At 38.6% G+C, this 26,698-nt stretch overlaps 1 protein-coding gene across 2 annotated transcripts in view; it reads left to right on the forward strand.

Annotated features, from left to right (window-relative positions):
• Positions 1 to 25,317, forward strand: part of ASCC3 (activating signal cointegrator 1 complex subunit 3) — a 276,745-nt gene extending 251,428 nt beyond the window's left edge. For both annotated transcript variants that reach the window (XM_074581044.1, XM_074581045.1), the window contains exons 37-42: positions 348 to 572; positions 14,164 to 14,315; positions 14,827 to 14,977; positions 20,727 to 20,933; positions 22,846 to 23,021; positions 23,119 to 25,317. In XM_074581044.1, coding sequence (XP_074437145.1) covers positions 348 to 572; positions 14,164 to 14,315; positions 14,827 to 14,977; positions 20,727 to 20,933; positions 22,846 to 23,021; positions 23,119 to 23,266 — 1,059 coding nt within the window. In that variant the 3' untranslated portion in view covers positions 23,267 to 25,317. The remainder of the gene's footprint in view (positions 1 to 347; positions 573 to 14,163; positions 14,316 to 14,826; positions 14,978 to 20,726; positions 20,934 to 22,845; positions 23,022 to 23,118) is intronic.
• Positions 25,318 to 26,698: the final 1,381 nt, after the last annotated feature.

Here is a 26,698-nt window from a genome sequence, read left to right on the forward strand (position 1 = left end):
AGGATATCTGTAGAAGGTCATCTCAAATACTGAGCCCGTCCAATGAATGTACTTATTTCACTGCTTTCATTTTCTTCTTCTCTAACGTTAAAATCAGCTATGTGGGAAAAAAATTAAAACCTATAAATGTGTGAATATTTGTGAACATTTTACTAGCTATTGTTTTCCGGCACACATGATTTTGATAAATAAGTACGCTTTCTACACATTAAAATGCTGCTATTTTAACAATGAAATCTAAATGTAGTAAATTAAATGCATATACTTTTAATGTCCTAATAAGGAATAATAATTATTGTGAAGTCAATTACAATGGTTAATTTTTATTTTTTTTTTTTTTTTTAAAGAATGCTGACGAGTACACAGATCTGCCTGTGAGACACAATGAAGATCAGATGAACAGTGAACTGGCAAAACATCTTCCAATTGAAGTCAATCCCCATTCATTTGACAGCTCACACACAAAAACACACCTCCTGCTGCAAGCCCACTTCAGCCATGCCATGCTGCCTTGTCCAGATTACGCCACTGATACAAAGACAGTGCTGGACCAAGCAATTAGAATATGTCAGGTATAGTAAAGACAGTTCAATATTTAACTCGTGTTGTTTTACCGTATATTGTCAGCGTGTCGTAATATTTTGACTATAGAAAAATCTGAAGATTTCTTGCAGTCCTGTGGAGTGCTGGTACCACAGAGTATGATACCACTTTGTTTAGGGGGAAGGAGATGCCCATAAAGATGCCCACTTTACAGAACTGGAGGTGAACAAATTTATGGTAAAAGACTGTGGTACCCTGGTTGGAGGCATCTGTTGCCATAGGGCTCGCCTCTCCTTTCATATGCAACAGCTTCCTACCTTCGAATCGATGGGCCAAGGATCGATGGGCCAAGGCCAATGGGATGAGGTTTAATAAGGCCAAGTGCCGGGTCCTTCATTTTGGTCACAACAACCCCAGGCAACGCTACAGGCTTGGGGAAGAGTGGCTCGAAAGCTGCCCGGCAGAAAAGGACCTGGGAGTGTCAGTGGACAGCCGGCTTAACATGAGCCAGCAGTGTGCCCAGGTGGCCAAGAGGGCCAATGGCATCCTGGTTGTATCCTGGCACCCTGGTTGTATTCCTGGCTTGTATCAGGAATAGCGTGGCCAGCAGGAGTAGGGAAGTCATCGTGCCTCTGTACTCGGCACTGGTGAGGCCTCACCTCGAGTACTGTGTTCAGTTCTGGGCCCCTCACTACAGGAAAGACATTGAAGTGCTGGAGCGTGTCCAGAGGAGAGCCACCAAGCTGGTGAGGGGTCTGGAGAGCAAGTCCTATGAGGAGAGGCTGAGGGAGCTGGGCATGTTTAGTTTGGAGGAGGCTGAGGGGAGACCTCATTGCCCTCTACAACTACCTGAAAGGAAACTGTAGAGAGGCAGGGGTTGGCCTCTTCTCCCAAGGGAATAACGACAGGACCAGAGCAAATGGTATGAAGCTGCGGCAAGGGAGATTTAGATTAGATATTAGGAAGAATTACTTTACTGAAAGAGTGGTCAGGCACTGGAACAGCCTGCCCAGGGAGGTGGTGGAGTCACCATCCCTGGAGGTATTTAAGAAATGTGTAGACATGGCTCTTCAGGGCATGCTCTAGTGCCCAAGATTATTGTTTGTGGGGGGGTGTTGTGTGTGGGGTTGTGGGTGTGGAGTTTAGTAGGTGGGTGTTGGGGGTTTTTTTGTGTTGGTTTTTTTTTTTTTTTTTTTGTGGTTGGACTCGATGATCTCAGAGGTCCCTTCCAACCACTAAGATTCTGTGATTCTGTGAATCATGGAATATTGTATGTAAGTCATTCCTGCGTGGGTGCGCTCCCTGCAGATTGTTCTGCTGACCCCCAAGAACCTGTCTCTTATGGGTACTTTGATTTTTATAGCACCCAAAAGTGCCGTGGTCACTGCCAAGCCTAAATAAAACACATTTTGAAATGCGATTTGGGACAAGATACAGGGTTTTTCTGTTAGCTTGTGAAAAGATATGTCTTCTATTTCCCAATTATCACAGTCAGAAAGCACACTTTTTAAACAAGATTTTAAACTCAGCCTGGAGGCTTGTGACTTTTACTGTTGTACTGCAGTCGCAACCCACAGAAACTAACCTCACCATGCAGAGTACTGATAACAAGAGATCGCATGCACAGCTGCGTGCTTCAAAAACATTTTAAAGTAGAAATTTGAGTTTGGAATAGAGGGCTGCCATATCTGAAAAGTGCAGTTACAGTTAGAGCAGGAAGGGTGAGCTCTAGTTGATGCAGAGAACAGCCCCCCCTCTGATTCTACTGGAAAGGAATAATATTCTCTTTAGCAGAGCTGCACAAGGACTCATTCACAGGTTCTTGAAGATCAGGCAGCCTTCAACAAACCATTCTTTTTACCTTCCTTGGTTCCAGATCTGTAAAACAGGGACAGTAGCTCTTTCTTCTTACAGTTTTTGTTTGCTCAAATTTTAATGTCCTCCACGATCTGCATGTCAACTATCAGAATGAGGGTTTGATCTTGTTTGAAGCCTGTTGGCAATGTGGTAACTGCAGACATCATTGTGTCAAGCCTACCAGTTTGTAAAACCACTCTATGAGAAATTATTAATCGGTGCTCTAGAGAGACTACGTACCATGGGCAATTCCATGTCCAGTGATCTGGGTGGGTCTCAGCCTTACGCTAGCAAAACCTGCGAGCTTGTAATACTAATATTGAACAAAGCAAAACTAAAATGAAGAAAAGGAAAGTAAGAAGCAAATGACTTATTTATTGTTACGCAGCCTTAAACTTGGCAAGCAGCAGTGCTTGAATGCAGGTCTACTCCAAATATTTCAAATCAATAAAATCATGGTGCGGAAAGCTTCCATGTATGAACAGTTACTCTTCATAATGCTCAGTTATTAACAATGAGAGAACAACGGCACTTGCTTAGGTGAGAAAATTCACCTTTGTTTCAAAGAAATTACATACTTAAAGTTCATTTACACATTTGTGGAATTAGTGTTTGGGTGGTTAATTACATATTTGGGAAAAATGTAAATTAAATATTCTTTTTAATAATCATTTTGCTCAATATTTGTCCTGCTCTGCTAATAAATGTAATTTTTAATCCCGTTACTGCATAATAGGTATTTCAGAAACACCAGTCACTCAGAAGGAAAAAAACTAAAATATTCAACAGTTCTTTTAAACTGGAGTGGAGTTCAGAAGAATCCTGTGCCATACTGGGCCTTGGCACTCCGGCCTTCTGTTAACTACTACATAATGATACATATACAGTCATGGGTTTTTTTAAAAAAAGTTACCCTTTTAAAAAAGAAAAAGAAAAAAACATGCAAGCATTTTTGTATTTTGAAGTTGGCGCATGGTTTACGTCTCTTGGGAGAATATTTGTTCCATCTTATTAGTCACGCTTTCCAAACGGAGGTTAAAGTTCCCAGAATCTAAGCAATAGACAGGGTTACACTTTCAATACTGGTTGTTACCTTTTTCCTTCGCCCTGACCTGCTGATGAACTCTGGGTCAACAGAGGTGGAAAAAAAGATGTTAGTTGTGAGAAAAGGAACTGAACCATAGCAGGATCCATTGATAAACACATTCAGTGGGTGATGTTCTCTGCGTGTATGAACACGTGCTCGCGCACCACCAAACGTAAAATTCAGCACCGAGACAGGAATTGGGTTTTGAGTTATGTTAAACTTTTGTTTATTTACTTACAAAGTACTTTAGCTGTTAAGGTTGTACAGCTAACCTTCAAACTGTGACCTGAACATAAACTGTTATTTTTGCTGGTGGGTATGTGAATGACAGGGTTTCCATATCAGCGCTGCTCTTCTGTTACAAGGAAGCGAGATCTTTCCAAGAGCTTTTACAAGTGGTTGTATCTCGGTAGGTACAGCAGGCCTCCACCCCAGGTCCCCTGCAGGTCAGATTTCCCATCTCTAGCTACGAGACGTAAGCAAGCCTCTTTCCATCGCAGGCTGTTAAACTCCTCCGCTCTTCTGTGCTGTCTTTCACTTGAACCAGCCTTCTCGCCCATGGTTCCTTTTGCATCCCACCCGTTGTGTCCTCCCACCCATTCCTCCAGCGTCCTCTGGGCTTCTTTCATCACCAGTGGTTTTAGGCTGAGTAGTGTTAGCGGTCAGTCAGAAAACTATGTTAACAACATCAGATAGACATAGCTGATGGATTTCAGGTAAGATTCCACTCTTTCCTAATAAAAAAACTTTATGCAGTCACTCTTAAATTGATTTTCCTGAGATGTCTTAGACGTTTTAGTTTTATGTTAGAATTCTTTTCCTCTGTACTCAGGACGAAAGACAGACGTCAGAAGCATTTAACAGAATCTGAGGAGTCGTGGTGCTGGCTCAATAAAGGAATGTGATTGTTAACATAGAAAATGGAGGAAATATATTCTGTTACAGTCTTCCTATAGTTAGCATTTGTTAGGTACAGATGGAGTTCTTTATAGCAAGACAAAATTTAGTATTTATTTACCCAGTATGAAATACAGAATTCTTTCCCTTTTACTGCAGAAATCTGGGGGATAGCAATATGTAACCTTCTGGAAGGTGAATGCCTCTCTGCCCCCACACCCATCTCTGTAATGAGCGGCCACTGAGGCGTTGACTAGACCGAAGGAATGTCCCTGCTCGATACTGAAAAGCTCACTTCAAAAAATAACAAGTTTGTTATCAGTGACAGGCCCTCATAGATAAAGCACAGAAGGTTCCCATGGCTCAGAAAATCTGCCATGACTTCCTGTGTGATCTTGGGCGAGTCATTTAATTTTTATTTGCCTCTGTTACCTTTAACACAGTTACAGCAAACTGCAGATTCTCTTCAGGCCGAGCACTCTGTCTGCGTTATTTTTACTAGGGAAAGACAGAGGTGTCGGTAGGATGGTGCCGAGCACTCCAGCAGCTGCTCAAAATCAAACACTTCTCCACTTCTTGCAGAAGAACGTCAAAGAATAATTCTAATGAAATGATTTGTCTAATATTTTTATAGAATATAATTATTATTGTAAAGACAACACCCCACCTTTTTTCCTATCTCTGATTTAAGACTATGTGAAATGGACTAAATCTAATCTCTTTTTTACTTCTTTTGTCAAGCCTTATATTTTGTGACTGTGTATTCAGCGATCAGTTCTTACTCTGCTGTTCTAAGGCTATCGCCTATATTTGCATTAATTGAAATGGATAATTGAGGCAGTAATACCGTCAGCCTCAGATTCAGCAGGGCAGTCTCTTCTAGGAAATAATGTGACAGTTGCTGGCTTTGCGTTGGGATTGGCCACAAGCCTCCACTTGTAGTATAATCGTTGATAAAATATTTTAATATTGCCAGGAGCAGAACTGCCATGGAGCTCAGCCTTAACCTTTGAGAAGTGTTTACCTATGGATGTGTTAAACGCATCTCAGCAGGGTACCTGTGCACTGAGAAGATGGACATGAAGTCAGATTCTAAACTGCAAGGACTAGTTTGCACGGGAAACGAGAACCTTGTAACGCTGTCACTCATGGCCTGCCTTTCCCTTTCATGTTACTCCTCCAGACCATCTGATTTGGACAGGAAATAACAAACTCTTTGGGTTAAGCACTGCATTTCCTTAGCTGGACGACGACGTGCACAACACCGCTTTACCCGTTCTAAATTAGTTAAAGTAAATAAGTTCTTTCTGGTCATTTAAATTGCAGCTTTTGCTACAGTTTTGCTTATGAGAATCATCTTTGTGGTACGTGTTCAGTCATCAGATATTGCACAAATATACTGCCCAGTTCGGCTGTCTCTTAAGAGCTTGCTTACGTAGTACATGCTTCCTCTACGAAACTGCAGGCTGTTCTGGCTGATGGTGGGAGCTGTATCTGCTGCTCCGCACCCAAAAGGTACTTTCCGGCCATATCAGCACAGCTGCAAACAGCAAGAGGCGCCCGAGCTGCAGTTCCCCGACTAAAACAATGAGAACGTCCCTCAGCTTTGGACGCCCATCTTCCCCAAACCCCCTCAGCTCCTCACAGCCACTACAGCTGTCGGCCTGGGGAGCCATCTCCCTCGAATCCTTTGTTTTCCTGCCTATGAGGACATGGAGAAGTTCTTAAGCATCCCAAGCGTGTTTTGAGCCGATATGTTGTCTGTGGTCAGTGGAGGTGTGCCCCTTACTCGCTGCAAGGTGCTGGGAGTTAGGAATGGCCTATTTTACAGCTGTGTATGGAAGATTTGTCCAGAAGTACCCAGGGAAAGAGATAATTGTTTTGTTTAATGGGTGCGTTAGCAACTATAAATAAATGGGCAGCTTTACTGAAGGAAGGGAAGAGAATCAAATTAACTTGAAAATGCAGAGGATTATTCCGAAACAAGTGAAGAGCAGAGGCCGTATCTCTTTAGCTACTACACGCATTCTTTGTGTATGCGGTGATGGCACCATCAGATGCAGTGGTAGCACCATGTTTGCCATTTTACTTAAATACCGGCTGCTCTCACGCTTGGCTGGCTGGCTATTATCCCACTTTAGGAAGGTGGAAATAATAGAATAATTGAAAAACTTGTAGCGCATATGCTCATTTATAAATCCTAAGCAGCAATGGATAGCTCTGCGGTGAAAGGATCTGGGCATGGGAAATGCTGAGGTGGAATTACGTGCTGCCTGCTTGTCTTTTATAAGTATATATAGAGATAGATAGATAGATGAGATAGATGGATGGATGGATGGATGGATGGATGGATGTGGGGGAAGGGTGGGTTACCTTTGTGGCAGTGGTGGTGGGGTTTTTGCTTGCCGTGGATAACTGGTGAACTGGTGTATGGAAGCATCTTGGTGACAGTTTAATGATCGTTTGGTGCTGCTTACACATAATCCCTCCCCCACCCACGACAAACCTTTTCCCAGTTGGGGCTGGAGGAAATGAGTAATGCTTAACCCATTTGTGTGATCAATTCACTTAAGCAGCTACTGTGAAATGTTAATCACAACTTTAATTTGTACTGCATTAGCATTTTGATTAACTTGTAGGCTTGCTAGCACACTTGAAGCACTTTTACTCATAGTTACAGCTCGGAAATGACTTTTTGATTAATTAAGTTTGTTAGACAGCAGCTGAGCTTCCTGAATGCTAACCTTATGGGGCTAAAAGTTCAGGAGAAAGTTACTGGGAATAACTGTTGCTGTTGAAAAGGATTCTTGTGAATGCACTCAAACATTTTTAATTATTGACAAAATATTACATTATTACTTTGAAACTGACTTTAAACTCTAAAGAGGGCAAATTTATTATGAGAAAAATGCTGTATATTTTTCATGAGTTTGGTAGATTTGTGTAAGATTTGGAACAAATGCCATCTTTAAGACATCGGTTACATTTAGGAAACTGGGATTTCTTGCCATGAGATTTCTCTCAAAAAATTTTATTTTATTTACAGTTCACTAGCATAGTAGAGAATATGAATTTATTAATTACTAATTTGAAAATAAATTGGATATTGGGACTCAACAAGTTCTGAACATGTTGGGTTATGCCCGACCAAGTTTATATTGCTGGTATCACATTCCATAGCTGCTTTTCTCTCTGTAATTACTATTCCCCAAAAAAATCAGTAAGCGCCCAAGGGTCGCACTCCACTAAATGTAGACAGTAAGTGATTTGTCCTTTCCCTGGTTTTGATCGTACTAATAATGTTACTATGGAGGCTAAAGGATGACTACAGGGATAGGAATCGTACAAAGCAGCTAGGAAGGTCGTAATTTGCATACATCAGAGGGACCTTTATGATGATGGGAGAATGAAGAATTAGTCTCTCGTCGGGGGGAGCAGAGCATATGGAGGAGGGAGATGAATGTGCTTGTGAAGACTGAAGGGAAGGGGATGCAGAGGGCACTATAAAAGGAATGCCTCCTGAACAGGATTAATTACATCTTATTCACTATATCTCTCATAAAGTGCAAGGTGGCGGGGAGTGGTCACAGGCTGAAACTATAGAGCTGTATGATTTAATTGCTCTGAAAGAATCCCCCCCCCCATTTAATACATTTCTAAAAAGTAATCTTGGACTAGATCTCTGAAGTGCAAAGGTTCTGCAGATAACCTGTTTTACCAATATATAACGTAAAAAACGGAGTGACCTTAAAACCCTCTGTAAGACTTCTTCAAATAAATTCCAACTTTTCAAGTCAGTTGTTGTTTCTGGAGTATATAATTGAAGCATCGTAATCATGATTTATATAAAACCATGAAACTTACAGTGCATGGCATGCTTTAACATCTGGAAAAATATTTTACTTGTATTAGTATGATGTGGATCATGTGGATCATAATACGATATTACATACTGGAAAGCTTCCTATGTTTGAAGCATGTGCAAAAAAGATTTATTATTATTCTGAAATCATAGTTTTCAGGAAAATGGGTAACATGCATACGCTTTTTATTATTATTATCTATAAATATTTGTCATACAAACTGTGTACTCTTAAACAGCTGTAATTAGGCACCATTCTAATGATTTTAACAGACCTATGGATTTAAACCCATATTTCTAAGTGAAGTCTAGTCCTAGACAACAGAACTTACATTAGCAGGCAGTGAAGATGAGAGTGGGGATATTCTGAGTATTTGATATGACACTATAAACAACAAATTCAGGGACAAAAACAGGTACAAAACTCAACCAGGCTTAACTCTGCTTTTTGATCTAACTGTGCAATAACAGTTTAAAGTATTTTAGTCATACACAGTTTATTTATATTAAATTATTGTTTCCTTCTTCAAAGCATCGCTGCAGAATAAGACATGTATTTGTTTGGCCAAGAATGTGTTGGATTTACTTTATGTAAACTTTCAAGTCTAAGGTGACTGTCATTCTATATAGAGGGCTGTATACATTTGTGTACCAACCTTCCATTCCTGAATGAAGGCGCTCAAGAAAGTGTCATAGCCTGTGAAGCACTGATACAAAAAAATAAAATTAATCTTTTAAGAGGGGAGAAGTTTGAGCAGTGTAGCTCCCCGTGAGTACTCCTGAAGTTTCAGCCCCCATCCACCAAGTCATTACCACCAATGGCACGACTGTAGGCCGTCGACTTTTAGCTGAGTAATCACAGCTGTAGTTCTCAGCCACAGTGGCACTTCTTACATTATCTTGGTCTCCTTAGTTAGCCTCTGTATCCAGAGCAGTTATCATCGTTCATTTAGCTTCATTGCCACTTTCCTTAAATACAATTTAGCCTCAAAATATGGACATTTATATTTACAATGTGTAAAATTAGATTTATATTTACAGTATTTAAGTAGAAACGCTTAGTATATTCAGAGTTATATGGCAGGTGACTTCAAACAGAAGAAATTATTCCAAGCAGTATGCAGTGTCTGTTAATAAGATGCAAGCTGTTTCATTTTAACACTTCAATAACTTCTCTTAAAGGAAAAAGCTATTTAAGTCATTTGAGTAGATCAGAAATTCTGCTGGTTGTACAGTCTCTGTTCCCCTGCCACCTACCCAGTCGTACAAGAGTGATCCACAATATCTGCCTTTCAAATGAAGGATGTGAAAGTAATACCAAAAACAGTGTTAAAACTTCGCAAAAAGTTTCTAAAATAAAAGATATTTCAGTTGCTAGGCAAATCTCCTAAATGGATGGGGGGTGAGTGGGGCGGATACGTTCATTACGGAACAATTTATTATCTGTTATTTTGAGCACATATTCAGAGTGCCTAAAAACACCAGAGAAAATCCATGTTTTGCTGTCAGTGTGTTTTGCTGTCAGTGCGTGTGCCACACACTTGCCTCTCCCACATCCGGCCTCCATCTTTGCTTCCCCTCAAGGCAGGGAATTATAAACCATAATTTAAATTCCAAGCATAGGTAGGAACTTTGGCTAAAAAGAGTCAGAGTGTAAAATCTCAGCTTCGTGTTAGACCAGAAAGGTACAATTTGATCAGTTTAAATAATTCAGTACTTAAGGCTAACCAACCACTGCTCCTGAAAATAAGACGATGGAAACCTGATAATAGATGCTGAGGGTTTTGTATTAATGCACTCCTGGAAAGAAGAAAGAAATAGCAAGATTTTTGATCCAAACATTTTGGCATTCAATTCTGAATATCATCAAAATGAAAATTTTTGCCATACCCGACAGGTACACCGACATCCATCGGTTATGGAGCATCACCATTTTTGCCCTGCCCCACCATGGTTTACAGCTTGTCGCTTCCCATGTTGACACAAACCAAGCCATTTTCGATAATGTCAGACAAAATGTTAAAGGATGTGTCACTAATTGCTGTTATTACTTTGTGGTGGTCCAAGTATGACACTTGAATGGCTTAAAAGCTAATGCCTGATTCTTTCATTGAAACCCATCTCAGTATAGGCCTCTGCTTTTATTCTCCGAAGTGCAGAAGAGGCCCAAATAAGATGATGGTAAACATATTTTTCATTATAACAAGCAATATTTCCCTTGACTCCATCTATTTACCCCACCTTTTCTACTTTAGGTTAAAGAAGTGGTGGGCTTAGAACTTTTTTTTTTTAACTTGTTGGTTTACTAAAAAATATTTGTATGTTTTTTTCTGTAAGTAAAAGCATCTTTATAGTTTTGTTGTTTCACTTCTTGCACTTACTGTCCTCTTCTATTAATTTTTTCTCTATGATGAAATTCTCCTGGGTTGGCATGAAATTCTGAGGCTAGAAAGGCAGATAACCAATTTGTGCCATTTCTCAGTTTAGAAAAATATTCTTAATCTGTTCCAATCTTACAAACTATAACACATTTAGAAATTACTTACTTCTTTGCCAAATTTGAGTTAAAGTTAAGAAGCCACAAATTTCTAGAAAATCATTCTGGTTTGTAGTTAAAAACAAGAACAAACCAAACAAGCAGCGACTGGAGAAAGTAGAGAGACTAAATGTTATTCATCAGATAACATAAATATTAAATACTTATCATTTTTTCTTTTATATTATTTTCTTTATTTAGTTGCTACATTTTATATAGCTAATTTAGAGGTAGGGAAATGACTCAATTTGTTACCTTGAGTATTTATAGGAATTTCAATAACCATTTAAGTATCCAGCATCTGTGTGTTTTACACTTAGCGGAAAATGAAACGTGTGCGGGTTTCCAAGGCAGCGGATGAAACAAGCCAACTTTACCATTGTTCTGACGTTCTCACAATGTCACTGTCTTGGATTTCACATCCAGATAGAGATGCTGTGAATAAATTCTACGGGTGAAGAAGCAGAAAATAAGGAGGAAAAGAGGATTTGCCATGTGGATTCTTTATAACAATGTGGAACACAGAGTCTCACACACACAGGCTTTCCTTACTCCCTACGGGATATCTATCCGTAGGCCTCTATCAATTTCTAGGAGATTTTCTAGGTTGAAAGGATCCTCCAGTTAATTTCAGTGTATAGCTTGTTTTAGATTTATCTTTCTCTTACGTCTTCTCTCTTCCTTTTCCCCTTTTCAAACCTCTGTTAAAAGGGGTGGGGGTAGGGGAATAGATTATTTTTTTAAAAAAAAAAAAGGAAGAAAACAATGAAAACAGTGTTGTGCATGTATCCTCAGAAGCATTTTATGAAAGTGCTTTGTGTTGACTAAAAATACAACTTACCATATTGTTCTTGCTGCTTGTGGAAAAGACAGGATACCTATGCACCCAGTGTTCTTCACGTATATACAGCAGTCTCGTCATTGAGGAACATGATGTTTCGGGCTGTGTCAGAATAGCAGAAAGGAAAGAACAAGAATCAGGTAGCGCAGAATAGGAGAGAGACCATAGTGTCTGAGCAACACACTCAGAGACACAGACTGTACCGCATGTGTAGCCTTCAATACATTTTAAAATGTGGAAGCGCGTAAAGAGCAACTCACCCTGTAAGTTTAAAAGATCACTCTGATACATGCTGAGAACAATTCTCTCCTCATCTGACTAAAAATCATGCGAGCCAACACATAAATCTACAGGCCATGAAGCTGCTCCTTTCAAATGTGACTTCTAACACAATTTTTCTTTTCTATTGGGTAAAAAGAATCACCTGGAAATCACCTCCGTAAGCCAAGTGAAAAGACAGAAAAAGAAAAACATTCATGTTGTGGTGTGTTTTCCTTCAAAAAAGATGAGTTAAATGTTAAATCTAGATCTTTATTAGCCAAAAGGCACTTTTATCCACAATTCATGAGAAATGAGACAACATTTGTGTAATACAGGATAACACTTCAAATATTTTTCTAAGTGTCACTGATCTTATCACCCTGATCTGGAATAAAACCTGTTGAAATTGCATTGTAAACCGCTAAAATAAACTGTGTGACTGGCCCAGGACTGAAACTAACTTGTGTCTTTAAACTCAGTATTTCTCCAGAATCAGTGTAATTTAATTGAAATAGCTCTGCGTGTGTAAACAAGTCCTTTGTTTAAAGAAGATTTCACTGTTTAGTTTGCCTTAAGTAAATGCTGCCTTTTGTTTGTCTGTAAAACATTTGATTAAATGTAAAGACTTACATAGACAGCTTCTCCTCATTACACTAGTGGCTGGAAAATAAGTTAAAATGATGGAGGTATCTGCTGTCTAAGGAAGTATCAAACAATATCATTGTCTTTAAAAGAAAAACCCATGGAAGCATCTTAAGTCTAGTCTTAAACTACAGCTCTCCTACTACGAAGAAGATGGGATTTAAAGAAGTGTTGAAATTGTTCAGTATACGAGATTCTTTTCTTGCTTTCTTAAAAAACATTTTCTAGTATTTTAAGGAAACTCCAAATTTCCTACATGGCAAATCGCTTTTAAATATGTGACTTTCTACTGAATTAGAGGGTTGTAATATGAAGACCCACACTTCATTGTGATTGTAATGGTACTAAACAACAAAATAAGCATGACAAACAACATATTATAGCATAATTTTCTTCACAGTCTGAAATGTTTCTACAAATCATAATGATTGTTTTAATGTACTCTAGACAGGGTGAAAAATATATATTCAAATGACTGCATTTACTGTTAAAAAAATTTTGTTGAAACCAAAAGCTCACGTTTGAGCCTTTCTCCTTTGTTAAGAATTTAAGAGAGAATTTAAGAACTCTTAAATTCTCTTTCAGACTAACCAAACAGCATTTAAGTCCAGTCAGGAAAAAAGCAAGTATAACAATTTTTTCATGTCAGCGCGGCCACTTACAACACACAATCCATAATAAATTTTGCAGATTTAGATCTTCCTGCTGGTGATACTTGTCTAAAACATAGTAAGTAGAAATGGAACAGAAACTCACCAGACATGGAAGGCAGGAGGATCGTTAACACTTTGAAATGTGATGTGTAGCTGGATAAGGGGTTTTTTGTTTGCTTGGGGTTTTTATGTACTTTGGGAGAGCTTTTCAGATTCAGGATAGAGATGCCAAAAGAGAGACAGCCAAGCATCCCTCATTCTCAAGACAATCAACTGTTTACAATGCAAAGGGTGAAATCCATGTTATTTCTGACTGCTTTTACTCACACGAGGTAAACTATAAGCTATTTTGTAATCTTTCTTCAAGATTTCAAGTTAGGTGCCAGTGTTGAACAAAACCTCAAAAATGCTCATTAAGCTAAATCTTAGGGGTTTTGTCTAGTCCAATTTTTTCAAGTCCTTAGGTTAAAATGTGAATAATAACTGCTGCTGCTAAGTGGCTTTAGTATTAATTTTTGATCAAATGTAAATATGTTGTTGTTGTTCTTAAATAGTTAAGGATTTTTGAATAAATACGCAATTCTGGTAACGCTCTCATGTCAAAATATAAACCAATACTGCAGTTAATTGTAACTTCTTCCTTTATAGTAAACTTTGAGATTTATTCCTTTCATTCTGAGTTGGATTATGTAAAAGAGAGCTTATTTGTAAAGAAAAGATCCCGACTTCTGCTCTCACCCCCAAAAACGTAGTGTAAATTACCTTTTCAAGGGTAAGAGATGATGATGATGCAGGATTTAATCCATCTGTTTTCAAGGTTAATTCAAAAGGTGCCTACTGCCCTCAGTAAAGGTCGAAGTAAATTCCTATGTCGAAGTCCTAGAAATTCCTGTATGTTAAACATTAAATAAATGCTTTTACTTGTATGAACGGGTACACAATTATACTTGCATTCTCATTTTTTTATACATCTCCTTTGATTAGGCAATGCTGGACGTTGCAGCACATCATGGCTGGCTGGTGACTGCTCTGAATATAACCAGCCTGGTGCAGATGGTGGTTCAGGGTAGATGGATACATGACTCCTCCCTCCTTACTTTGCCCAATATAGAGCTACACCACCTCTACCTTTTCCGGTATGTAATTCTTCTAAGCATTTGCAGGTTTGCGGTTTCATTCCACCTCTGGCTGCTGATTGTGTTTGAATGTCGTTGCTGTGCCCGCGAATGTTCATTAATGCACCAGAAGCAGAACTCATTCTTTCACAGCGATGCTTTCCCAAATGGAGTTTCTGTTTCTGTTTTCAATATTCATTGATTAATTAACCCCCACAAATTATTTTGAGAACCATGATTCCAGACAAATTAACAAGAGATCACTGGAAGGGTTCCAAGTCCTAACAAATCTAACTCTGTATATTAATTATCTCTTTATTTTAATCCACTATAAAAATACATTAGTATCTATCTTAATATCGTAGATAATGCTAAGCTCTACAGATGCCTAGATGATGCAGTAATTAATGCTACCCAAAAATAAATGACCAGCATTTAATAACAGAAACCAGTATCAAGTTTTACCACCAAAACAACTGAAAACAAATGTTTGCTTTCCCTCCCTGGGCATGTGTTTTGCTCTCTGGGTCAGGAAGTGGAGCCAAGGCAAAAGGAAGAGCGTGCACGGAGGTTACCAAGGCCCTATCGAGTGTCTTCCCGAACTAATGGCTGCCTGCGAAGGAAAAGAGAATGTTTTCGCTTCCATTGTGGACAGTGAATTGCAAACAGCACACATTTCACAGGTAATACTTTCTATCTCTGGTCATTATCAATGTGATTGGAAAGGAAGAGTAGTTGGGAAAATACTCTCTTCACTTCCATTCAGCAAATGTCACGTGATGTTCCGTATAAAGTGCAACACGTTCATTGCTCTAATTTCAAGCTACCGCTAGCATTACCGCGTTTCTCCTCTGCCTGTTTTCTTAATGTTATTTTCACTTATTCCCTGCTAACCAGTAACAGAGTCTGGCTTATGGCTGATATTACCACATCTCTTTGCTCTAAAGATGCTTCTCTCGGTCATTCAATCTGCTCAGTGCTATCCACCTTTTCATAGCCAGCTATGCGCTAGGAATACATGCATCGCAAATGTCATCAGAGCTGGTCTCTGAAGTGGTCTGTCGAACATCATTTTTTTCTGACAATACCCTTAGTAAAAGATCCAGCACTCATTTTCTGTTTGAAACAAAAAAAGCAGATGAAAATTTCACACCTCGCAGAGGGAAGAAAAAATACTGTCTCAAAATGTTGAGGCTGCTGGAGTCTTATTCTCAGTTTGGTTTTCAAGCCATTTTCAGCAAAGGGCAGCTATATTCCATAGCCTTCATCACATGCTAAGCCTCTTGATTTCAAATAAATGTACGAAAGATGAAAACTTCAAAAGCCATACTTCAGATGTTTTTTATTTGAATATTTAAAAGGACAGCAATATGTCCTGTGTTTGACTGTTCAGCTTCAGTTAAACCTTTTACTGGTATGCAAACAAGAAGAAAAGTACTTAAATGTCTATAACAGACATCTGCATTTGTAACTAAATTAACATCAAAATTTTGAATTAAGAAAATGTATTGACATCAAAACAAGGCTTCCTTTAACAACAGATTTCTAACATAATACACATTGATTTCAGTCCAACTTTCAGATGTGATAAAAAATTAGAACATTGTTGTAATTAGTTCAGGGAGAACTCAGAAGTAAACTTACTTAATTTATTTGCATAAATTGCCATTCTGTTATCTTTAAAAGCAAATGCAAATTGGCTCAGTCTGATATGATGATGGTTATTTGGCTCAAAAGTGCTTCAATTTGCGTAGCAATCTGGTGTCGTCTCTGCAGTGAGGCGATCCCAGGTAACATACAAATCCTGAATTATTCCAGAAATTAGTATGTTTAAAGCATCAATTTAAGTGCTAATTGCAGTAGTAATGAGAAAAAGCAGTACTACTGTGAGATTTGCATCTACTGCCCCATCAGTATGCCTGGAACGGCTGCTGACTGGCAGAGGATTTGGCTGCTAATTAAATAATTGTATGCATGGCAGTGTTCTCGTCTGATTCAATAGATGAAGATTAATCCTCAGATAAATATGTTTGGCTGGTATTGAAATGTCTTAGCAGTTTCTTCAAAAATAGCTTGTGCGTATGTGGTGTGTACGTTCACACTGTGAATGACTCTGTGCCTCTATATGTCTATGTTTGTAAATACAGATGCATATAAAGAGGGAAAAACATAATGCCTTAGCCTCATATAAGGAGAAAGTTTCATTTCCATGAGTTGGGAATGGCCGTATTGGGTATAGCAAAGCCATGACTGTATTACGCAGGTCACTGCAAATGTGAAACATTTATACCAACATCTTATATGCTTTATGGCATTTATTTTTTTTCAGAAAAAAAAAAACAAAACTATTGTAATAGCTTGTAGAGAGTTAAAATTCATATTGAGACTGCCTGTTGAGTGCCTTCATATGTAAAGTACTTCAATGCACACTTAGACAGGGACCAACCAAGAGAAAAATTCTTCAATAAATAATGCATCTTTGTGATATATTTTCTATAAAGAAAGAATATAAAATTACAGAGATTAAGCCTAGCATTCTGGCACCAGACCTGAACAAAGTCAAATAAAGTGGTAAGCACACCACTAAATTGCCAAAATCATTCTTTCCCTAACAAACCTTTTACTTGTCACTCACAGTATATTGAACCTATATCTTAAACCTCTTACTAGCATGAAACTGGTAAAACAACTTGAGCTTTACATAAATTTGAGGCAGACAAGAAAAGGAAGAAATTTCACATTTGGAAAGAAGAAAATGTCTTTTAAGCAGATTGGTAATTAATTTTTAAATAGCAGCTCTTGAAGCTGCTCATGGATTCGGAATATTAGGCTAAGTCCTGGTGAGACAGATTATTGGCAAAAATGCTAATGATGTTATCAAAGGTTCATGAAGAATTTCTCACGTGATTATGATTTGAATCTATAGGTTTGGTAGGTAAATACATGTATAGTATAAATGTACATGTACACGTTGGGCATGTTGATGTATTTAAAAAGAGATAATATGCGCTTGTGTCATCCTATACAACAAAAAAAAAACAGTAAAATTGTCAAGAAATACCTAAGTGACATGGGAGCCTGAGTTTAATTTTCCAAAAGTTAGTTATAATCCTAAACCTCACTGAAACTCAGCAACGCTTTAAAAGCTGACAGCCTAAATTCAAAAACTATTTAGACTGTAACTCTGATCTTTGGACTAACCTCCGTGTTTGTTTCAGTGATTCAGTCTGAATCGTATTTCTTTAACAAATCTTTTTCAGTTTCAAAATCACTTAGGCATAAGGCACCTTTTAAAATACTAAGCTGATATTTATATTATTGAAAGAGAAAAAAGAAACTTTAAGATTGAAAAAATATTATCCCTGCTGTAGTATTGGCTGCTTTTATTCTGGAATTATCTGTGTTTCTATGATCTTTTTCATTTCCAGCTGCTACAACTTGACTTTTTTCCTCAGTAAGAAAAGCCTTTCTTCATTTTCCCCACATTGCATGGATGATAAAAGGCAGCCTGCTGTCCATGCTCTATCAATGATCATGCAGTACTAACTTTGCCTTTCATTTTCAAATACACAAGACCTGGAGAATGACATATTACAACTACTTTATTATCTAATTAGAAAGTTATTCAGAGTTACTTTTTTTGCACTATAAAAGCTACATGAGGACATGACAGCCTTTGACAAATAGAATGTGTTGGGGTTGTACCATATAAACCAGACTAAATCATAGTCTTAACAGAGTGACAGGTAACACAACTAAAGGGGTTAATACATTATGATCTCTGCTGAAATTAAATTTGTTCTAACATAATTGTAATGACTCTTGTCCTCTGAGACAGTATACATAAAAGTTTTCCAGGTAGATGATACCTAAAGCATAACCAAAGGTGCGATCACCAGACAGGTATATATTGAGGTGCCTCTGCTGAACACAGAAGTGCGCTGCTTTGGTGCACAGAGAGTCTCACACGGTAGGTCTGTACGGTTCCTACAGTGAGCTTCATCTTAAAAACCTTCACATTAAATAGAAAACATTTTGCCACTTAAGGTGTTACTACTTAAGTTGTCTCATCCAGTGTGATCTGCTGGAAGTGATTTTAGTAGCATCACGTGTATTAAATGTAGTGAAATCCTGGCAACAACTAATTAATTGACTGTGGTGGTTTTTCTCCTTCTTCAAGGTGCTGCCTTTTTACCTCCTTTTTCCCTTTCAGAGTTGTGACAAAGAGGGCTATCTTTTCCCTTAACGCTTAGCTTTTATTTTCTGTTACAATTTTCCTGCCCTTTCTTAGCTAAGGCAGTATTAAGAACACCAGTGCAATTCATCGGTGTCTCCTGCCTTTACACTGCAGTTCCTGAGTGCTCACAGCTGGCCCTCCCCACCTTCTCCATTGAACGGACACAGCTGTTCATGCAGCACACAGAAGAGGTGGGGAGAGAGAGAGATTAGTTGTAGCCTAAATCAGTTTTCTCATTTAGTTCAGCCAGGCTCTGGTAACGCAGCCATTTTAATCCAACCTAAGTCCGCACTGCAGCCGAAACGGGCAGTCCTGCCCTCCCCGTGCCATTTTCACCTCTCCTGACCCAGCTCACCGCACAGCTGCACAAACGCTGCGGATGCTTCGGACGAGGAGGTGGGAACAAGCATCTGGGGATGAGGGGAGGAGGGATGATATCAGCCCTCGTGCTGACAGTCAAAATGGCCTGTAGCCAAGTGGCTTCATGAATGTTTGTGCCAGCAGGGGAGGAGGCTGGACCACTTCTTTCACTGGCACTGAAGGTTCATGCTTATTTAGAGAACTCACAGGATTAGAGAATATGCTTCCACAATCAGCTTTACGCTGATCTAAGTTCATGCTATCACCACCAAAATGAGCAGCAAGCTGACCCATCTAGCTGCACAATCACAGCATGGTCATGACAACGTATCGGCGACGGAGGGGGAAAGAGCTGGCGAGGAGGATGTTGGAGAGGGGGATGGCACCACCTTTTCCTATGGCAGTGCAATCTTAGGGCTGCTTACGCTGACTGCTATATCCCTCATTTATTAACATATACCATTACATGTATGAATCATGGCAATGTCTCCGAAAAGCAAACTGAGCTTTTGTTTTAGGGCACTCTGTCTTCCAGCACGGAAAAAGTAATCACAGAGACATCAAGCACAATCTAAATGAAAATAGATCTTGTTGAAACACAAGTTGGTCAAACCAATACATGAAAAATAAAATATACTGTAGGCTTTTTCCAGATGAAACATTTCTGTTCTGTGCCAATATTGCCCATGAGACTATGGCTACCCTTTTCATTCCCACAAGTTCTCATTTTGGCTGGCTCTTTACCAAGATCAATATTCTTTTTTTCCTTCTCCTTCCCACCCTCTAGCTTTTCATATGTGTTGTTTGAAAACAGGGATGAAGTGCTGATTCACATTTTGGTCTGGGGATGGAGGGGAAGGAGGGCAGGGCAGAGGGTGGTTCTTGTTTTTTTGTTTGTTTTTCTTCCAATGCCAGTCTCATCTGTCTTTTTCAGCCATAGCAAGGCCACAAATCACTGCCTCCATTCCACAGCCCACTTTTCCTTTTCTTCTTCCTAACAAATTTCATTGAGTGAACATGCTGATTTTCTTTTTACTAAATGAAAGCCTGCATTATTCCTCTCCATTTTCGTCACAGCTGCTCAGAGCTGCTTTTTCTCGTCTGACGGAGACCAAAATGAGAGGTACATAGAGCTATGTTTTCAGGATGCTTCTTTAAGGTTGAAGAAAGTGTCATGTTCAGCTGCACAAACTGTATGCCTCTAACAACAGTTCTCTCCGCAGGGATGAGAAAGTTGAGGGCCTGTTGCAGTTCATGAGAAACCAGAGAGACTTAAAGATTCCTCAGGAGGACTGTAGGAAGGAGGGTTTGTTAAGATCAGTGCAAGAAAGTCTTAAAAAAAAAAAAACTAGGGATAACTTTGGATATGCAGTTGAACTTTTGGTTAATTATCTGAACTGATCCTCTGAACTCTCTGAGGTTTGCCCATTGCTAATTAGCACTGCAGTGACTTGTTCTTTATGGATTATGCTAAGGAAGTTTAATTTAAAACTTAATTATACTAGTTTTTAAGTGGCTTATAGGGAAAAAATACTTTAATCGGGAGTGGTAAAGAATTTTTCCTGTGTTCAGACGTCAGTAATGTTAGTGAGGCACATGCAATGTGCTTCAGGAGTTTCACGTTTGTTGTATTTGCTTAGAAGAAAGTAGAGTAAGAGGTTAATGAAAACTATTTTATGCTTATGATTGAGAGTCATATGATTATATATGATGTTCTAATAGACAATAAAATATTATAGAATAAATATGTAAACTGCACATTGAATTGTTATTGTTACAGTGACAATGATAGTCTAGATTGTCTTGTAATCCACAGGGATCTATTTTTTCTACAGGCTTGGAATTTCTTGTGCCGTTTGCCAATTGTAAACGTCAGCCTGAGCATTAAGGGCTGTTGGGACGACCCAGTTCAGCCACAGAACGAAGTGCCTGTTCCTTCTTTGACAACAGACACGCGAGATGACAAAAGATGGATCAAATTACACGCTGATCAAGAGTATGTGCTCCAAATACATCTGCAGAGAACCCAGATGGGGTATCAGGTAGATTCATTTATCATTTCCTTCTCAAGTGCACAAGTTTCCAATAATCCATTTACACTATCAATAATGCTTTATACAGCACAACGGGGTTTTATGGTTAAAGTATTATGTAAATTATGAACACTTTGAAAGCCTTTTCTTTGTTAGTAATGAAGCAAATGGTTTTTCATGTTGCAGTAGGGTAGTAAGTAGACTCTTAGAGTAAAATCCTACAGCAATTCAATTTCATGAAAAAATTTTCTCTATTTTTTTACAAACCAGAAACCCAGAAAGTTCATTTGTTTGGGTACTATAAGCAGTGACAGTAGAGATGATAACTTCAGAGATGGTATTTAAGTACTCGCCCGCTACAAACTCCTACCACTCGTGCTCTTGCATATCCTGCTTCCCCAAACCAGTTTCTAATCTTCCCTATTATATTCCCGTGTACCTCCAAACTGCATACCAGACCCGTACCTATTAATATGTTTCTAGTCGTAACACATCCTCAGACCTATGCTGAGGATAATTTGCATGTGAAGCTTTTCAAACAACTTCTACCTACAGTTCTTTTCCACATCTAAATTTCAGTCCCACCCCTTTGGCCAGTTCAAGCACATCCCATTTCCTCTTGGGCTGGTCACCTCACCGGGCCTAGCCAGAAACACCAGCAGCTGCACAGGTTTCCAGCTGCAGTAACTCCCTGTACCTGTTTGTCAGCTCTTGGAAGCGTTAGGACCCCACCTCCTGCATTCCAATCAGGCACTGCTGAAACTGTAGCTATCGCTTACTTACAGCTGCATTGTTTTCATTTGCATACCATAATTGGCATATGGACCACCATGATTGTAATTTTGCTAATGAATTTCTCTAACATTTCAAACAACTAAGAATGATGATTACCAGCATCTTTGTTAAGATGCAAAGAAGAACTCAAGATAAAAGCAGAAAACAGTTTTGGATGTTAGTTCTGAGACTCTGAAGACAACTGCATTTTGATAAAAATAGTAACAGAGATAGGTATGTTCTGTTGTAAATCCTGAAGTTAACTTACATTAGTTAAAGAATTATATTTGAAAAGTATTCTTCTTTCCCAAAAGACTTCTTGTCCTGACTAGAGCAGGTTCACCATAGCTTCAAGGGAAGACTGTCTCATTTGTAGGAAGGAAAAAGGGTCAAAGCTCCTCCATAAGTCATTCTGTTTGCTGTGCCTGTTACTGACAGAGGCTTTTCCTAACCAGAAGCCCCAGAGAAGAAGGGAGCAGGAGCATTTCATGCAGCAATCACTGTTGTATAAGCCTCTCCTAAAATTTGATCCCTCTGTTGTAAGAAACAGCTGGATCAAACTGTTTCTGAAGCTTCATTGCTACGGTGGTGCTTTTTCTTCTGTCTAAATCTTCAGTTAAACCTTTCCATCTACAGAACACGAAATGAATGCTGATTGAGTCTGCATCGTTACATCTTCAGCTTTCAGCAGTAAAGTCACTGTCTTAAAGAATCACTGAAATAATCTTTCCTTTTGCTATATCAACCTCAAATAAAGACTTCAAGTGCTGTTTTTGTCTTTATATTAATCTTGAACAATATTGTTTAGCTTTATTTAAAGACACTAGATTTGCAATTAACCCTTCTGCAGAGAATAGCATTCGGAATATATTAGATGAAATTACAAAGAAACAGAATTTCCATTCGAGTTTTAATAGCTTACAAAATAAATGGAATAGTATCTCATATTCTGGATTTTATTTTATAAAACAAAGGTTTCATTTCTTTTTAAAAAACCTCATCTGGAAAGAAATAACAAAAATATTTTAGTCTGGCTAAATTATATGTAACAATTCACAACAGGTTTGACATTGTTTTCATTCAAGGAAGAATGGCATTTTGGAAAGGTGATTTCTAGTTTTCTTAAGATGTTTATTTTCCCCAACAGGGAAAGCAAGACAGTAAAGCAGTGGCTCCTCGATTCCCCAAAGTTAAAGATGAAGGATGGTTTTTGATACTGGGAGAAGTCGATAAAAAAGAACTCATCGCCCTGAAGAGAACTGGATATATCAGAAATCGAAATACTGTTTCTGTTGCTTTTTATACTCCAGAAACTCCTGGAAAGTATGACAAATTTACAAAATAAGTTCTCTAATGGTTATCTTTTCCAAGTAGTCAAGACCTAATTTGCAAACTAACGATTCTGCTTTTTGCGTTTTAGGTGTATCTACACATTGTATCTCATGAGTGACAGTTACCTTGGCATGGACCAACAGTACGATATTTACCTGAACATTATCCCAGCCAGTACGTCAGCACAAGTCACAACAGAGGTGTCTGATGCCACGAGTCACCTGGCTCTGAAGTAAGGTGATCTGAAAAGTGCATTCAAAAGAACTGGTCTTGCAGCTAAGACCTCTGGTCATTCTGGACATCCAAAAATTCATTTGCCTTAGTGGAACCAACTTCAAACCTCAAGACAACTAGGAAACTGCAAGTGACTACTGTATTGACTCTGGTAACACAGAGTTAGCCACAGTGGCCTTACTCCTTTATGAAGATTTGTCTTTTCTTGTTTCATCTTTCTTCTTTCAGAAGTTACATTGTTAACTGAATTTTGACACATCAAAATAAAAGACAAAAGATGCTGTAATTTGCGCAAATTTAGGGCTATAGTCTTCATTTTGAAAAGTGTTCTGTAGCCTATGTATTAATGTAGTTTAAATAGTCAACTTTTTTAATTTATAGGGCAAAGTACACAATTTGATCTAAAAACCATCTAAATATTGACAGATGTGTTATATTTCATCTTTAATAAAATATGTCCATAAGAATGTTTCACATTAGATTTTTCAGTGTAAAATATGAGATATATAGTAACAAAATCCTCCACTTGCACATACTGTATTTTGAAGGCAATAATCTAAAGGAAAAATTTCACAAATTTATATTAATTATATATGCACTAAATCTGGTTATAAAGGCATGATAAATAGTATAAAATATTTCCAGTATAGCAATGATGCAATTTATATAGATCATAATTAAAGTTTACCCTTTACATATGTTCATACATATGTATGAACATACATATATATACACCATACATACTTATTACATATTTACAATTCCTTTAGTGTTTTCTCCTGAATTTTGAAGGACTAAGGCATATAAAATCTGGTGCCTTGTTCTAGGGTTCAGTGCTAAAGTGGGCAACTACATTCTGTAAAGAAGGCAGAGGGAGGCTCCAAAAAGGGGCTTTACAACAGACGGCTTGACAAGCAGGGAAGAGTTCTGCCAGACGACAAGTAGCATCTAAGAGATAGATGCCCAGCTCAGTGATAGTACCATGGAGGCACTTCTGTCAACAAGACATAAGTCTGAAAGAAAAAGGTAGTAGCATGTCTTCTGCACCACAGAGTGATGAGATGCTTACCTAGATCTACACATCCTGAGGCCAGTCCTCTTCTCAACCTTAAGGGGATTTGAAATGCTGAGCGAGTACTTGGAGGAAGCATACTGCTAAAAGATCGCACATCTTCATACGGATAGACTAGACCTTAAACAGAGTACTCTTATTTGAACTTGTTCGGCTTCGCATTTAGCTGACAGCCATTCCCTCTCTGAGGGATCATTTTGCTACCATTTCCATTGTGTTTCACCAGATGAAAGAACACAGCAGAGTTGTTGCCTGGCAGCTTCCCCCCTAAAAAAGACAACCCTGGTGGTGTTGCACCCACACAGAAACGCAGAATGGCTGAGGTTGGAAGGGACCCGTGGAGGTCACCTGGTCCAACCCCCCGATCAAGCAGGGGCCCCTAGAGCTGCTTGCCCAGGACCATGTCCAGACAGCTTTTGAATATCTCCAAGGATGGAGACTCCACAAACCCCCTGGGCAACAGGAGAAAACAAAAACAGAAAGTTGTCACTATATTTACAGACGGATAAATGATACGACTTCCTCCTTTGCCTTTTAGACTATATCCAATATAATACGGTGGTGTGTCACACAGATTTTTTTCAAATTGGTAGGCAAAAATTTGGCTAGACACACATTTACTGAGTCCTACGCCCATTTTTAAGAGACTTGTTTTCTCTAATCTGCAAGTATATTTTCACAGAAATTAAGTCCTTTCTTTGGGAAAATTCTTGGCTGAAACAATATATTGTCTCTCAACAATTTTAATTAATTAGGAAAAAAAAAAGCTATGCCACAGTCAAACAACATACCAACATAGTGACGCTAGCTCTTGTTGCTTTTTAAATGCACATCACAAAACAGTCTAACTGCGGAGTAGCAGACAATAGCTTCAGTATTCTGTATTAACCAATTAAAGAGTTTCTGTAATGTCATTTGTACCATTTGTACTGTGGTTTGGAAATAGTGTATATAATTTCCTAGCATGTTAATTGTTTTTACAAATAGTTCGGTGAAATTTCTAAATAACATATTTGAAACTTTTTTTTTTAACAGAAGTATTGGATTCATGAAGACAAAGTCTGAATGAATATAGAAGTAATTTAAGCAAATTGATTAGAATCAGTATTTATCTGAAAAATCCAAGATTAGGAATTCTGATGCATCTGAAACAGCTGCTTAGGAGGAACAATCAATATGTTCAATCCAGTGGTATCTAATGGTGCAAAGTGAGAACAGCTATCTAACAAAAGCACAAAAATCAAACACAATTGAAAAAAAAATTAGAGATAAATACTTTGGTGATGTGATTATCACCATTATGGATAAATGATCAAATTAACAGCACATACAGAAATTTTTAATGTTAATTTAAATTTCTCATTGCAGTTTGCAAGCAGGTTTTTCTTCTTCTGCGCGCCCACCCCTTTCTGGGAGCAGCTGCAGTTAGTGCCTGCCTGCTCAGGTACGATACTTCTTCCAAAACTTGGAAAGAGCAACAAAACCCATCCACATATTGTGTATAAAGATGTATTTAAGTCTGCCTATGTGACTTCACCCTTTCCATCTTACCCTGTCCTACTCTAATAATGGCATCACAGCAGTAGTTGGCAGGCGCTAGAGGAGGTTTGGGAATGTACAGCCACCCCCCTTCGCTTCTTAAGGAGCTCTTACGATGCAGTCTGTTGTTTAGAACCTTACTTAACATTTCAGTTTTCATCTAAGTACTGAATGTAGCACAGTGACACCACGAAGCCATCTTCACTACTGCAGGTCTTTCTCTTTTGTTGTAAATTGGATCTTTGGAGGCCCTAATTTCACCCAGATGAATTCAGGGTTTTGTGCTGCTGACCAAAAATTACTCTTCCTTGACATTAGTTTGCTTCTAGAGACCATCTCTGGATGGTCATCCTAAAGGAAACATCAGGATGTCTCTCATCAACCTCCACACTGGAGTCTAGCATAAGACTTAAACATTCACTGAATAGGCTGCATTTAAAGAAAGGTAAGTTCTGTAATTCCAATTTTCTAGTTGTGGGGGATGCTTATAAAGAGAAGAAGGTATCCCATGTGCACCTGCTCTTGCACATCATGGCCTGAATCCAAATTCCTATGTTTCTCCCTCACTCAAGAAAAAGAGGCTGTGATATTTTTAAGACAGTTTATCAAACTGGTCCAAGAAGCATCCATGTCTCTATGAAGAGGCTTATTTACTGCAGCTGGTTCTTAAATCATCACTCTCTTGTCTTGCCTCCCCACCTCCCATTGAAGGTAGACTTCCACTACCTGTAAACCCTACAATCACACCTGTTCAGAGACAATTATCCATATTAGTGGCAGTAAATTATCACAGAAGGCATTTTTTGAGCTCATCTCTCTGTGA

The sequence above is a fragment of the Larus michahellis genome, chromosome 3 (genome assembly GCF_964199755.1).
Source record: "Larus michahellis chromosome 3, bLarMic1.1, whole genome shotgun sequence".
NCBI classification, from domain to species: domain Eukaryota; kingdom Metazoa; phylum Chordata; class Aves; order Charadriiformes; family Laridae; genus Larus; species Larus michahellis.